General features: G+C 39.7%; 3 protein-coding genes across 10 annotated transcripts; all 3 read right to left on the minus strand.

Annotated features, from left to right (window-relative positions):
- Window positions 1-290: 290 nt before the first annotated feature.
- LOC128260077 (uncharacterized) lies at window positions 291-15,050 on the minus strand. Of its 6 annotated transcripts, none has more exons than XM_052992778.1 (5): window positions 13,801-15,048; window positions 4,357-5,091; window positions 2,641-3,086; window positions 1,320-1,874; window positions 291-1,253 (listed from the first exon to the last, which is right to left on the minus strand). In XM_052992778.1, the coding sequence occupies exons 1-5, from the start codon at window positions 14,723-14,725 to the stop codon at window positions 705-707; spliced, it is 3,210 nt and encodes a 1,069-aa protein (XP_052848738.1). In that variant the 5' UTR covers window positions 14,726-15,048; the 3' UTR covers window positions 291-704. The 6 variants fall into 6 exon arrangements, with proteins under 6 accessions (XP_052848738.1, XP_052848739.1, XP_052848740.1 ...); XM_052992779.1 differs by lacking the exon at window positions 13,801-15,048 and adding an exon at window positions 5,160-5,353; XM_052992780.1 differs by lacking the exon at window positions 4,357-5,091 and having other exon boundaries at window positions 14,901-15,050.
- LOC128260081 (hippocampus abundant transcript 1 protein) lies at window positions 7,035-9,571 on the minus strand. 3 transcript variants are annotated; one of them, XM_052992787.1, is made up of 2 exons: window positions 8,335-9,571; window positions 7,035-8,265 (listed from the first exon to the last, which is right to left on the minus strand). In XM_052992787.1, the coding sequence occupies exons 1-2, from the start codon at window positions 9,446-9,448 to the stop codon at window positions 8,102-8,104; spliced, it is 1,278 nt and encodes a 425-aa protein (XP_052848747.1). In that variant the 5' UTR covers window positions 9,449-9,571; the 3' UTR covers window positions 7,035-8,101. The 3 variants fall into 3 exon arrangements, with proteins under 3 accessions (XP_052848747.1, XP_052848746.1, XP_052848748.1); XM_052992788.1 differs by having other exon boundaries at window positions 8,172-8,279; window positions 8,335-9,570; XM_052992786.1 differs by having other exon boundaries at window positions 7,038-9,567.
- LOC128260093 (hippocampus abundant transcript 1 protein-like) lies at window positions 10,686-12,552 on the minus strand. The gene is given in 3 exon segments (XM_052992804.1): window positions 10,686-11,195; window positions 11,197-11,523; window positions 11,652-12,552. Coding segments are annotated over 3 exon segments (1,671 nt in total). The 5' UTR covers window positions 12,537-12,552; the 3' UTR covers window positions 10,686-10,736.
- Window positions 15,051-15,306: the final 256 nt, after the last annotated feature.

The following is a 15,306-nucleotide window of genomic DNA, read 5'->3' on the forward strand; positions in this document are numbered from 1 at the left end:
GTTATCAATTAGGAAGCGAAAGCATTGTAACCACAATTTATCATAATAGTAGGGAGAAACATAAGGTAGATCTTCGAAAAGCAGATAATAATTTAATTGTTGCAAATAAATGGCTTTAAAACGGTTAATCAATGAGTTTATCAAATTGAAAACTGTTAATCAATGAGTTTATCAAATTTAAAAATCAGTTCAAGTTAATTTGATGTCCAATTTGTAACATAAAACTTTATTGGCTCTCGGTTTAGGTAACACAGCTCTCTGTTTGATATATTTAAACAACATCCAAGTAATTAATTTTGCTTTAGCAATTTTTATTTAAATTTGTATTAAGTAATAGTGTCTAAATACTTAGGTGATTAACACAGTTCCGAAACTAATACATATTCCGTGTGGTTGCAGGGGAAAATCCTCTCGTGACTTAAAACAATATTCAATCGACAATTTGTAACTCAATGGGAACGATCGCTGGGTGATCGTTGTTTGCTTTGATTTTATGCTATATAGACAGCCATAAGACGGTGAATCGAGGCAAAACTGGGATGCCAATTTAAGTACAGCATAATATTAGATCAAGATCCGTGTATTATATATAGTCTAGTCTAACACTAGGTGGTTAACTTAGCTACTGTTTTGAGCCAATATCAGAGACGACATCGAGATGCGGAGAGAGGAAAAAACATGTTTAACTGACTCTTGGCCCTGGGCTATTCCTGGCCGTTTACGTTTCCGGGATTTTGTGCGGCGCTGCTGGTGGAGGGCGTTGGTGAGCCGGGGGGCGTGGGAGTGCGCAGAGCCCGTTCAAAATCCTCCGCTAAATCATCATCATCTCCGTCCTGCTGCCAACTGTCCAATGCTCTGTCCACATCGAACTCTGGAAACTTTAGCGTTTCCCCCGTCACATCCACCAAACGAGATCGCAGTCTCTGCGAGATCTCCTCCAGCTCCGTGTACTTTCGCTTGATGGCCTGACCCAACTGCAAATGACCGAGTTCCATGGACTTTTCAAACTGATCGATCACGGTATCCACACTGGGCGGTATAGCCTCCACATGCGCCTCTATTCCCCCAGTCACGCGTCCATTAAAGTCCACTATGTTGTGCCATCCGCTGGGAAAGCCTCCGCCCGGTTGCTTCTGGTTGAGATTGAGGGCAGCGAACCCTATGATGGCATCCTCATGGGGAGACGGCTCAGTGCTGCCGCTTGGGCTTACAATGGCCTTCTTCCAAAGCTTCAAGATGAAGAGCTTCTGGGGCTGCAAGAAAACATGAATGAGTATTTTTCACGATACTTGATGGAAGTGCCATCAATTTCTGCTTACATTACTGCGATAATCGCGACTCACTTCCACCCGGAACTTGCTGAGCCACTGGGGCTTCGTCGACCTCGCCACAATGGGCGTGGCATAGACCAAACCCTCGTGGGACTTGTACGTCTGACTGTTGCAGTTGACGGCCTGGAAGGTCACGTAGGTGTTTGGCGGTTCGTTGGGCGGGAACCGCTTGGCGGCCGACTGTCGTTTGCCCTGTTTCTTCGATTTGCCATAGCCGGGATTAAGGGGCAACCCAGCAGCGCCAACGATGCGCAGTTGGAAGCTGAAGTTGCTGGGCGCTGGAGGAGCAGGTGGGGGCGGCATTACAGGCGTTGAGCTACTTGGTGCGGGAGCTGTTATGGCATTTTGCAGCATGTCCAGTAAATCTGTGGTGCTATTTGGAGCCGGCACTTGATTGTTGTCCTGGTCGAAGCCGCGCTGCTGCTTTAGTTGGGCAATCTGGGACTCACTGCCGATGGCCAGGAGCACCTTGAGCTCCCCAACAGGCGATTGGGTTTCAGCACTGACAATGGGTGCCCAGCCATCGATGGAAATAACCGGTAGCTGAAAGTTATAAAGCAAACTTTAGTGCTGGACCTATGAAATTTTAAGGGAATGCAAATTCAGTTTGAACCAATACGAACCAAACCCAAGCTGTATTTTCATGTTCAACAGAAATAATCAGTCATATTATTATTTTAATTAGAAAAACCAGAAATAGTCAGTCTGTAATCAATCGGGTTTTCGACATTGAACTTGAATATAGCAAATTGTGCAAAACACAATCGGAAAAAATTTCAGTGCAATAATACATTTTAGTTAGAAATATTATTATGTTGAATATAAGTAGCGTAGTATAATACAAATAGAAAAAGAAAATTTTTTTAATAAAAATAATTCATTTTAACCAAATAACATTTGGAAAACATTAGAGTGGTCAAAAAAAAAACTTTACTCTCACTGTTTCATGTGGTAGATTTACAACAAATGTATTAAAAATCAAACAATTTTATTTTAATTTTAAGACGTTACCCAAACAAATTTTTTTATCCATGACAACAGGTCGTATTAGTGATAATCATTGAATTCACAGCGCAGAAAAACACAATAATGAGGCAAAGCGCATTTTATAAGTGGGTTAAAGTAGGACCTTATATATATAAAACCTTAAATTTGTTCTTTTCAGTTGCAACTTAGTTTACATATGTTTGCAATACAACTCGATTTTATAAAAAAATAGTAAGGTTATAAAATGTAGGTTCAAACTTTTTTTTTTTTTTAATTTTTGATAGTTGGTGCAAACCCTCCATTTCAAATAACCCATTCGCACCTTTCCCTTGCACAGGTGATTGGTGATGCTGGCATCTCTGTAGGCGATGAAGAACTGGTGCAGCGGCAGCCGGACGACTCCGCCCAGGGGACGCAGTTCCAGAAGCAGTTGCTGCCGCTCGACGCTCTGCAGGAAGCGCTCGTCGTTGATAATGGCGAACTGCTCCTGCAGCTCGAATGATCCTCCATCGCCGATCTTCACCACGAGGGGCTGCGATTGCCAGAAGGGCTGAAGCGATAGTTCCTGGCAGGCCGATTTGTTCTGCGCCGTTAACTGACGCAGCTCCCCGGCATTCAGATAGCCCCTGAGGAGACGGACTTTGTTGGTCTCCGCCATGAAATTGACACAGTCCAATATGGCCCTGTTGTTGTTGTTGGCTTGGGGTGGAGGGGGTGGCGGGGCCGGCGGCTGGGGAGGCGTTAAGACGGCCTTTGAGTTGCAGTTAACTGAAAAATATTTAAGAACGCAAGAGAGGATTAGTGATTTAGTCAACGGCAGATAGGCTGCGGCATGCAAGGCTGTATTAATCACAGTTCAAAGTTCTTAAGTAGACCTTGAACCCTCACGCTGTGAATCGAACAAGCTATTAAAAACGGAATCAGCTGCGATCTTCGATCCGGAGACTCATCGCCTTGACGACAGACGATCGGATCCAAAAAACCGAATCAAGCGGAACGTAAAAATGTACTCAGCAAGCGGGTGAAACCGGGTCGAATCGGTTATAGCACGTGTTCAACAAGCGGACAAATGACAACTTGGCCGATTACTTCAATCGAGTGGGCTAAAAATAGACCAATTATATCTCAAATCGGGACGATAATTGACGCATTTTGAGCATCATAAGCGGTGGACACAGTGGGCAAGTGTGAAATAATAAGAGCCTCAGGAAAATACATTTTAATTTAAAATCATTGGACTAATTGGAAATTGGAAATGGCCAAGTTTAAATAATGTCAACTTAAAATGGAAAATGTTATCGACAGAAAACTCTTCATATCAAAAAGTCGTATGACACGTAAACAAATTTTCTTATTTAGAAAAGCCTTAACATTTTAAAAGTATTGAAAACATGCAAAAAATATATATATTAAAAATTCTGATAGCTAAAATCTTTTTATACTTCAAAATTCTAGTTATAAACCTTTTTTATGCATTTGCATGATTTAAAAACTTTGTATAATTAATTAATTTAGTATAGTTAACTAATTTTCACAGAAAGCGGACTATTGATTTAAGGTCCATTCTTAAACTCCTAATGATAATACTATCCAATGAAGAGTTTCAAAAACTTCATCAACCCACTGTGCCTCATGATCACAAACAAAGCTGTTGGAAAACAAAATACATGTTCTAAAATATATAGCTGGGATAAAAAACATAAAACACAAAACAGATTTTTTTGTTTTTGATTTTGTTGGTTGTTTTTTGTTTTGTTTTGCTTTCTTTTTTGAAAATAAAAAGTATTTATTGACAGAATGATGGGCAGCACTTGGATAACGGCAATCAATAATATATATAGTAAGTGCAGGATGCGTGGGCGTGGTTTTGGGCGGCTCGTGTGGTTTTGGTTTTGGTATTGGTTTTGTTGTTGGTCGTGGTGGAAGTTGTGGTTGTAGTCGTGTGGTTCAGCTTGTATCAGTTGTATTCGATTTGGGGGCCCAAGAATCAGTGGTTCTTGCGATTGGCAACCACACGACATTAGTCATATATATTCACCTGCGGCCTTGTTTCCACTTTCGTTCTTTTGACCCTGCTGCTGTTGCTGCTGCTCCGGGTTTCCATTTAAATTCTGCAGCAGACTGACCTTCACATACACGCTGCCCAGGTGGACATCGCGGCGCTTAATGGCCACGCACTTGCACTGCTCGAGCAGTGATGCCTTGTAGAGCTCCCGGAGCTCCAGACGCCCCATGCCGAGCATTTCGTTGAGGCAGGTGCCCGGCTCCCGCCACCAAACCGTGATGTCCACATGGCCAGCGCTCTGGTCCTGGTCCTCCAGGCTCTTATCCTCCATATCCACCTGCCGCTGAGCCGTCTGCCCGAACCGGGTGCACTGCGTCAGGCTCTGGAACTTCTCCGACTCGAACTGCATGATGTGGAACATCGGGTAGCGCGGCACCTTCCGTATCAAATCACCGGACAGCTGGCACTCCACGGTGAAAATGGGACGCACTTCGTTCTGAACCAGTTCCATGCGCTGAGTGCCCTCCGGCTGCAAGGTCAGTGCCTCCAAGTGGAGTTGCAAAGCGTTGCAGCTACGGAATATCTCCGGCGTGATCACCAGCTCGTCCTCCGACTCCTGGGCAATTTGCTCCGATTCGGATTCCGGCCACAGGGCCTGCTGGTGTTTCTGCTTTAGCGGCTCGGCAGAAGCAGCGGTGGCAAAAAGAGCCACCAGATCCGCGTCCAGTTTCTTCATGGCCTCCATTAGCTCAACGTTGCTGGTGGTGCCTGTAACGAGGGAAAATATTTAAGGCGTTAGTTTTAAATGTGAGAAACATAAATGTCTTTGAATTTACAGGTTTTTAAGTTGGGGATTCAAAGCGATCCGATCTCCACAACGTGGGCTTTCGAAATGAGGCCCTTGTATGCATGGGAGATTCCGAAAAAGCCGGCAGAAAGAGGAGTACGAAAGCGAAGAAAGAGGGGACCCACTAATCGCGTTCTATGCTTTGCTCACACTTCTCTCGCTCTCTCACGTGTTCGCGCTATCGCTCTATCACATGGGAGTCGACTTTTGGTGGTGTTGGAGCACCCTGGATACCCTATCGATAGAATTTATTACTCGATTCCACGAAGGAAAAGATCATGATAATCATCATCATCATCACTTTTGACTTAAACCATTTAAAAATGTACCCAAAAATATGTTGTCGAATTAAAAAAAATAAAGAAACTTGATTTTTTAAACAGAAAAAAACTTATACATTTTGTGCTTCTTTGAAATTTTATTTTTACCGTAAGTAAATATGTTTATATAAACTATGCACTTACATATCTAGAAATATTTCTTAAGGAATTTATTTAAAGCACTGGAAAATAAACAACACTAATGTTATTTTTAAATATTTAATTAGGATTATAGAAAAAATTTTAATTAGGTTAACCAGTTAATGTATTTAGATCGCATTTAAAAATCGCATAGCATGAGCTTTTGGTAAAAATTTAATTCCAGCCAGCTTTTATAAAGGGTATCTAAATTTGAGCAACGCTACTCTCACAATTGTTTTCCTCTCTTTTAGCATAAGCAAAACCAGACCCAAATATATTTTTTGCATAAATTCGTCTGACATTGGTAAAGTTCAGTGGCAGGAGGAAATAGAATTTGCAACAGATTCGAGGGCATTTTTCAGCTCAAAATCGTCTACAGCTAAAGGTCAAAGAGTTATCGGTCAGCGGGAAAATTATTACCCATTTCTCGGCCTGGTAACGCGCTAAATTCTTGATTGGCTCCAAGATAATTGATAAGAGACGCCTGATGCCAGTTCAATGACATAATTTTCCGTTTGAGAGGTGGATTTTGGTACAGTAACAGTTGTAGGATTAGTCAGTAAATGGATTCTAGGCTTGAGCAACTAACGATTCTTTTTGCTCTCCCCTTTCATCAGCCATTCGGTACGCTAATTAAAACCCATAGAAATTCGCATCGCATTAGTAGAAAAGTGAAATAGCGAAAGAGAGAGCAGGCCGGAGACATCTTATCAAGGCAAGGCTTATCGATTTCGACCCCGTACCACCGCAATATTTCTCCCTGTGTAGCAACAAAGTCTCATGAAAAGCGTTCTCAGCAATTCGCTCCTGATTCACGGAATAGTTTCGCTTTTTTTGTACATACGCATGTCGGTATGTTTGGTGGATTCATCGGAATATAAGTACATATGTTTCAAAAATTAAAATGCCTGCGTGATAACACTGGCGAACCTCTGGTCTCGGCAAAGAACCTAAATTGAAGGCCAATGGCAAACACCCAGACGCAGCTGACAAAAGCTGAAAAAACTAAAAAAAAAAAAAAAAAACCCATTTATTTGACAGTCAGCAAAAACGAGATACAAAACCAAAACAACAAAACCACTGAGCCTGGCAACATATAGTGAGATAAAAGTTTGTGACAGGGGCGGATTCTTTTAAAGGGGTGCTACAAGTGAAACCCAGGAAAGGACTTTATTGTAAACTATTTTATTTTTCAACATTTTGTTTACCAATTTAATTCAAATATTTGGGAAACGATATGCATTTTGGAACATTGCATATCACACAGAATGTTTAAAACTTTAAACTTGGAATATAACATATGATTGCTAACTTAAAAAAAAAAAACATTTTACAATAGTTAAAGATTTATCGAATTTTCATTACGTTAGATAGTTATTTATAGCTTAGAAACGAATATGAACAAGAACAATTTGATCAAATGTATTTGAAAAAAGGTTATTAGGTGATTTACTTGGATGAAATTTAAATACATTCTCCCTTATATATTATTTTGTTTTCTTTTTTAATAATACGGTACTAGAATTGTATGTGTTTAGTAAGACGTGAAATCATTTTAATACCACCAAATTGAATGCCATTTTGGCACCTCGCCCCCAACTAATCCGGCCCTGCATATCAGTTAAATAGTGTTTTCCCAGTGAGACACATTCTCCCAATATTTTAGTTTACCGAGAGAGTGAGAGAATAGGTTTTTGCCTGCACGTGTTTCGCTATAATCACACTCTATTCTGATTTTTATGGCTCTCTTTCGCTGGGCTTTACGTACATATTTATTGGGACTCGCTTGTTCAAATGGAAAGTTTTCGGCGCTGCCTGTGTTTGAGCAAAACCAAAAAAAATGAAAGAGAATACGTCAGCCAAACAGGAATATTCGTTTGCCAAGTGATTGGGCAACATGGGACATCAGGGGAGCTTGATCTATTTATGGGATTCTGCAATTGTTGTGCATAAATTATCTTTTTGGCAAATTTTGTTTGCTACTGATTGGGCTATGTTGATGAGCAAAACAAACAAAACCAAAGACTCTTACGTAAGAGTCAATAAACTGTTGTGAATTTTGTGCTTCAAAATAGAAGAGCAAAATCAAATTTTATAAATAAATAGTAGGAAAATGCCAAGAAAAATAAAAACAAAAACCAAAATAAACAGACGCGGTCGTTGTCTGAGAGGCTGCGGAAAAGTAGCTGATAAAATGACGACAACGGACGACATAGCGTCTATACCTTAACCCATTAAATCAAACAATTACATAAGAATTTTTTATGTATATTAAAATATGTACGGACAGAGCATTTAAAGAAAACCTTTATTTTTACTGCCATATACCATTTAGTATAACCTACCAAGTTTTTAGAACGTACAAACAATTTTGTTTCATTATGTGAATTTTAATTTGATTTGTAAAAAAAATCAAGTGATGTCTTAAAATAACAAACATAAAAATTAAATCAATTTATTTTTAATAAATCTAAGATGTTGGCACCTCCTCGTCCATTTCAATGATGTACTTTAAGGCAGAAAATTCCTCTTTACTGCCTCTAGCTGTCTTTTCATCTGGAATGTATGAGGCTAGAAGAATGCCAATAAACACAGATATGGCTCCAAACATAAACGGACCCGCAGCAGTTCGATCTCGATTTACACTCCTGATTAGAAGCCGATCTTCATTCAAGTCCATGTCGGATAGATAGAATACGATACCAAATACAGCGGGTCCAAGTCCATTACACAATCCTGACATTCCCGTGATCATCCCTTGCACTGCTCCCTGACTTTCACCATCCGAATATAGAGAAACGTAAGCGCTCACGGCCGGAAAAGTAATAGAACTCAATGCGGCCACATTTCCAGCCAGCCACATTTGCCACTTTTCATCTCCGACGGCATACAGAACTAGTTGCAGCAGCTCCAAAAATAGGCCCAACAATATGGATTTCTTGGCACCTATAATTTTTACAATAGATCCCAAGGATACGTTTATCGATATGCTCAAAATGGCCATGAAAGCCACCAGCATCGACAGTTCCACGAAACCGAATCCCATCGACAATTTAAGGTAGGCCGGTACACTAGAATATTCACCAGCTTCGGGGAGTAGAAACATGAAGACCACAATGCACAGTAGCAGGATATTGGGATCTGAACCCACTCTTAGTAGGGCCAAAAAGGGATCCGCTTGCTTCCAGCTCAGTCCAGCCGATCTCACTTTTCGCGGCAAACTTTCGGGAACTGCCAGCAGTACAAAGATCACGTTTGAAGTGGAAACAAGCGTGGCTATCAATATCACAGTATTAATGCCATAAAGTTCCATGATGAGATTTCCCAAGGCCGGGGCAATCACCAAACTGGCGGCAAACGTGGCCGATACTAATCCATAAGATCTGGTCCGCTCATCCTTGGTCGTAACATCCGCCACATAGGCAAACACAACCGAGAAGCTAACTCCCAGAATTCCACTTATCGCGCTGATCGCAAAGAACCACCAATTGTCGATCGTCATCATGGGGATCGGCAGGCAAGTGAAGGTCACTGTCATCAGCAGCAGCAACTTCCGACCGTAGATATCCGATAATGCTCCGATCAGGGGGGCTGATAAAAACGAGAGTATTCCCTTGACACCCATCACCAAACCGTTCATCAGGAATGTGTGATCTGGGAAGGTTTCCTTCAAAGTGGCTATCATGGGCATTGTCAGCAGGCCCCAGGCGAAATACTCCAAGAAAACCACGACCAAAACGTGAGCAACACACGGCTTTCCAATCCCCGAAATAGAGGCAAGAGTTACGAGTAGTTTTTTCAGACCCAACTTGGCCATATCTGTATGGCGAGAATACAACTGAAAGAGCACTAAATCTTGCACTTTGAGAAAGAAATTCAAGTTTAACTGAAATTATTTTTATACGGTCTTTTAGCGTGGCTAACACATTTTAGAGGGGGATCTGATTTTTATCGTTAAAGTAAACGAAAAAACTTGGCCTATATATTTGGTGGATTCGATATTTTTCGCAGAACTTATTTTTTATTTTATTTTTTGTAAATATTAAAGGAATACAGAATCTTATAAATTAAAGTTAAAAAAAAATTGACTTTAATTTAAAAAAAAAATTGTTTGTTATTTATTCGTAAAATATGCGGGAAAGAAATAAATTTAAAAAAATGTAACTGGGAGATTATTTGTTTTTGCTTGTTGTTAACGTTTATTGAGCAGCAAGTTATTAATTAAACTAATATTTTCATTTTTGAAGTTGCGTTACAAATTGTACGTAAAAGTTTTATAAATCATCAATAAAATGTTGGCTTTTAAGGACCCTCATGCAAGCTAACAATAATTTTAAGTTTTTTCCCTTGATACTTAAAATAAATATAAACAATAAATCTAGAAAACCTTCCTTGTTTTATATATACTCGCCAAATTTTTTTTCCTAAGACTAGAAAACCTAGATCCCCAAATCTCAAAACGGCCATGAAAATAATACCAGAAACCTTGATTTGTGCGTTTTCTTTGAGCGTATCGACTTTTTTTTACCTCGATAAAAGGTGTTTTTGATTGATATTAAACGTTTTGGTTGTTTTGTATTCTTCATATTTATTGGGTATTGAAAAGCCAGATCTCACTGTTCTGACTCCTGATCTCAGCTGAACACCATCTGAAAATCAGGATTTGTAGCGTCATTAACAGTCGGCACTCCACAAATCTTACAAATCATTATTAACAAGCCGATGTTTTTATAGTCTTGCAGCTTTTGCTTTGCTTTGATCTCAAACCTTTTTGCTTAAGTTAGTTGATTGTTTATGTATTTTTGAGTTTTTTCTTACAAACATTTTACTATGACCCTTTCCCTACCAAATTGGTGATGCATACTTTATATCGAAATGCCATAACCTGGGAGTCTTGCTCGAGCAAAGGTTTTTAACCACAAATGTTATATGTCAAAAGTTGAGAAATCTCCAGAACTTTAATTCCAAATTTGAAAAGAAATCGTTAGAGCCGTTTTTTTTTAAATCAGTAAAAACAACGTTTTTCTTTAATTAGTAGTTTTTTGTATCCCTTATCCAATATTTTTCATTTTTTATAAAATTACTTTAAACTAAAATTAAATCAATTAAGTTCCATCATGGTTGCCATCAAACTCTATTTTTACATAACTAGCATTTTCTTTTCCGACTTTCTGGACTGTTTTCGTTAGTGGTTCCAGCTCATTTTGATCCTCCGTCGCGTCATTAGTGATCTTGTAGAGCCTCTTTTGCCTCTTTTCATGAGTGTCCCTTTTCAATGCAATAGTCAGGATGATGGCCACAAAGATCCCAGTGGCACTTACCATAAAGGGAAGTGGAATTGGTGATTTAACTGTTTGAGTATTCTTTGGCTCATCCTGAAAAAGGTAGAACATTACTCCAAACGTGGCGGGACCCAATCCCTCGCTCAAACACTCTATCCCAGCGATCATGCCAAGGACAGCGCCCAGATTTACGGGACTGGCGTAGATCGAAGCCACTGAAATTGTTGCGGGATGGATAATGGTACCCAAGGCAGCCACTATACTGCCCAGCCAGAGCATCCAAGTGTCGAATTCCGAATGCGAACAACAGCAGCTGCGATAGCTGGCAAAATAGGCCAAGTCGGATCGACCACTTGGCACCCACTAGACTCACAAGGTAGCCCAAGAGGATATTCGACGTGATTCCTAGCACAGAAAGCAGTCCCAACATCAAGGAGACCTCCTCATACTCGAATCCCATATTGTTTTTAAGGTAGATCGGAATAGTGGATTCTAGGCCCGCGAAAGGCAAACTTGATAGGAATGATATGATAAATATCATTAACAGGTTTTTATCTTTATAGCTTTCGCGTAAAACCGCCCAGAGATGGGAGTTAGTGTTATTATTATCGTTTTTCCCTCTTTTCTGTGAATTTATTATCCTTTTTACTGTCCTCTGGTATCAGTTCATTCTTATATATCAAGTTTTTCCCGTTTTGGTTATGTTTTTGGTTTTTTTTTAGTGTTAACTATTTCAATGGTTTGCTCTTTTTCAGAATCCTCCTGCAGCTCAAGAATGGGTTTTTCCAGTTTGTTTTCTAAAATACCGATCTCTATTCGTTCCTTTACTTTAGGCTTTACGATATGATAACCTGCTTGTTCATTGAACATCGTTTCGATTTCTTTACTGTTTATAAATGCTTTCTGCTCCAGGTTTAATTCTTCCTCCTCCTCATCTTCTGTTCTTTGGCACAAGTTTTCATTGATAAGCATTTGATTATCGTTCGTCTCCTCCAAGACAAGACTGATTTCATGCAAAACCAAACTCTCTGGCACTCCAAAAATAATAAACACAATATTTAGCAACCAAGTGATGGTTGCAATCAGAATTACTGCTGCGGGTCCAATAGAATCCATCAAGAAATTACCTAATAGTGGGGAGAATGCTATGCCGGTAACAAAGCTGGCTGCCAAGATTCCATACCCTTTTGATCGATTCTCCAGACTGGTGACATCCGCCACATAGGCCAAAGATGCGGAGTAAGTGGTGCCGAAAACGGAGCTAACAGCGTAAAGTGCGGGGCACCACCAACCGTTCAACATCATGAATGGAATCGGTAAGTTAGTACTCGCCACTGCCAACAGCATCACCAGTTTCCGACCCCTGGAATCGGAAATGGAGCCCATTATGGGCGCGGACACAAATGCAACTGTTCCTCGGACTCCATTAACCAAACCATCGACAAGAAGAACGCGATATCCAAAGGACCTCGAAAGTTTTTCGATGAAGGGAACGGTGAGAAGGCCCCAGGCAAAGTAGTGCATAAAGGTCACGATCACGGCGTGCCAAACACTTGGTTCTCCGATTCCAGAACGCTTGCCTAATGTTTTAATCAGGTGTCCCAACAACTTGAGCTCCGCCATCAAAAGCGGTCCGCACGCCAACAGGCTAATTCCAAAATAAAAAACAGCTTCAGTTTAAATTTCAATTTATACGCCTCAGAGTTTTAACGAAAAAAGTTATGGCTGCACTGAAAATATAATTTTGAGTTGGAAAACATTTTTTTGTAAACATATTATTTTCTTTTTACTTTAGATCCGTCTTTGGCTTTACTTTATCCCTTTGTGGAGAAAGGATAGCCTTAATTCCGCTTAAACAAATTGTATTAATTACAAAAAAAAAAAATTGTATAGCATAGTTCTGTATATTTAAGAGAACTATAGTTATGTCGAATTTCACTTTTTAAAGAGATCTTAAACACAAATAAATCCATTTAAAGATAATTTAAAATTTGAACAAATATTTTGAATAACACGTTTTCATTAGATATTTATTTATGTGAAATTTCAAAATATTTTCAAGAATATATCGGCAATAGGCAAAAACAGTCATCAAAGCTAATTATAGTGCCCTCTCTTGGCGTTCGAAATAAATATCAAAATGAAACACAGAAATTACCACAAAAAAAATATTCAATTTTAAATCTATTCTATTAAAGAAAAATTACATATATATATATATATATATCTTTAAGTAAAATTTCAAAGCAATAACTTGACTTATATTTTCAAATTAATTAAAACCTGCCCTAACTTATTTGTTATTGATTGTGAATACGGCAACTTTGGGTGAAATTAAAAAAATGATTAACAGTTGGCAACATTTTTTGTACTGCTTAAACAAATAATTTGCATATTCCGGGCAGTGCCCTTAAATAAACACAATGTCTCAGTATGAATATAAATAAACAGTTGCGTTTGCTTAAACCAAAAGCGGTGGTGGGACAACATTGTAAGAAGATTTATTTATGTTATTTTAGCAATGCGATGCTTTTAGGAAAAAAAGATTTCATTTGATTATCAGTTATTGCTGATGAATTTCGAATGTAGGGCTCAGCAATTTCAGTTTTTCTTTATCCATATATTAGTCATATTTGCATACCACACACTTAAATTTAGTCCTAATGTTTGACGACATAATGATGATTAAAATAGTTTGTTAGCATAAAACCCCAAATACTCCCAGCAATAAAGTACAGTTCAGTTAAAAATGTTTAAATGCTTTAAAAATTAAGAGCTTAAAACAAGTTTTAATGGATATTTTCAGATATATTTTAACTTGATGTTAAAGTCATAAGCTTAGGTTGGTTCCAATTTAACTTTTGTAATACGAATGAATTGTCCTTACCTGCCAAAAGATCGTCATTTTGCTGATCCTGCAACATCGGCATCACCTGTTCGCCGACAGGTGGCGCATGTGCATCCTGCACATCCTCCGGCTCGTGGGCATGGCCGTGGGCGGTGGGGGCGTGGCCCTGGATGGGCGGAGGGGGCGGTGGCTCGGCGAAGAGCATCTCAAAGCGCAGCCGGATCTGGATTTGGCCGACTTTCAGCTGCTGTTGCTGTTGCACTTGTTCGAGCGGGCCACCGATCTCCAGGTGACGATATAGAGCATAAATTTCGGTTTTATGCTCGAAATGTCGCGAATTGCCGTAATTAGCGGCGTATTTATTACTGTTAGCGTGATTGCAGCCTGATCGGACGTCACCACAGCCGGCTGAGGAGACGGCGACAATTTCGATGGCGGTACACAGGCGTAAATAATCTAAAAATAAGACACGGCTTGTTTTTTTGCTGTGTATGAGGGGATGCTGATGGTGCTTCTTCTTATTTGCCCTTAACGTGCAATGCTTCTTCTTTTTCTTAATTGCCCTTTGCTGGTGCTTCTTCTTTATCCTCTCTTTTTGACTGAGCTTATCTTGCTCTCGTTGTTGTTTTTTCTCCCCGTCTTCCTTTTTCTCTCCTTGTCCTTTTGCTCCTTGTTCCTGATGATGATGTTGCTTGTTTGACCTTTTCTTTTGGCCAAGCTTTCTCTCTCTGCCGGCGTCGCTGTAGCTGTCGCTGCCGACGTCACAGCTGATGACAGCCTTAACACTCTCTTGGCCCCGCCAACTTAAATTCGCCTTAATTTCCGAGGACAACGCCGAATTCGCTCTGATCGATTTCACGCCTTTGCGACTTTCCTTCTGCAAATTAAACCCCTCGGCAATTTTCCTGCTTTTCCGCTTTTCACTATGCACATTCGTCGGCGACCGTGGGAATTCTGCTATCATAATTTTTATGCACTTATACCATAATTCTCTCACTCACTCTCACGCACACACGTATAACAACGCGAAAAGAGAGGCGGGCGCGCGCTTGTGTTTTCTTTTTTTGTTTAACCAAGCTGAAAAGTTAAAAATCTTTACACACACACACACAGAAGTTGAGAAATCGAATTTTCCGTACTATGATTTTCCGGCCATTAATCTGCACGGGCGTAAGTTTCGAGGAAAACTGCTGGGCTGCAAAAAAGCTCCTGGTCGCAAAGGAAGAAAAAACGGAGAGCAAAAAGGCGAAGCTTGCCGACTACTCGAGACGTTACCAGACTGCTGAGGGAAGGTCATTTGTTTTGGTTTTGCCGCCGGTGCGTTGCCACATGGGAAATAAATACTGAAAAATACTAATTTATTGCCTGAGCTGCCAACCTAGTTCCTACTAAAATCAGAAATCAGCTTATTTTAAATATATTGGTTTAAAGGGATATAATTATTTAAGGCCCTAAGAAATCGTACACAATTTAAGTTAACCAATACGCAATATAAATATGATGTTTATTTTACGTTAAACTTAAACATGAAAATTATGATATAAA

The sequence above is a fragment of the Drosophila gunungcola genome, assembly GCF_025200985.1.
Source record: "Drosophila gunungcola strain Sukarami chromosome 3L unlocalized genomic scaffold, Dgunungcola_SK_2 000014F, whole genome shotgun sequence".
Taxonomy (NCBI): Eukaryota; Metazoa; Arthropoda; class Insecta; order Diptera; family Drosophilidae; genus Drosophila; species Drosophila gunungcola.

What these genes read in the sequence shown, in the direction of transcription:
- LOC128260077 (XM_052992778.1), bottom strand. Translation starts at nt 14,725, where the DNA reads ATGATAGCAGAATTCCCACGGTCGCCGACGAATGTGCATAGTGAAAAG. An exon ending in ATCACCTGTGCAAGGGAAAG is followed by an intron (nt 1,875 to 2,640) that starts GTGCGAATGGGT and finishes TATAACTTTCAG; the next exon opens with CTACCGGTTATTTCCATCGA. An exon ending in GTCGCGATTATCGCAGTAAT is followed by an intron (nt 1,254 to 1,319) that starts GTAAGCAGAAAT and finishes GTTTTCTTGCAG; the next exon opens with CCCCAGAAGCTCTTCATCTT.
- LOC128260081 (XM_052992786.1), bottom strand. Translation starts at nt 9,448, where the DNA reads ATGGCCAAGTTGGGTCTGAAAAAACTACTCGTAACTCTTGCCTCTATT.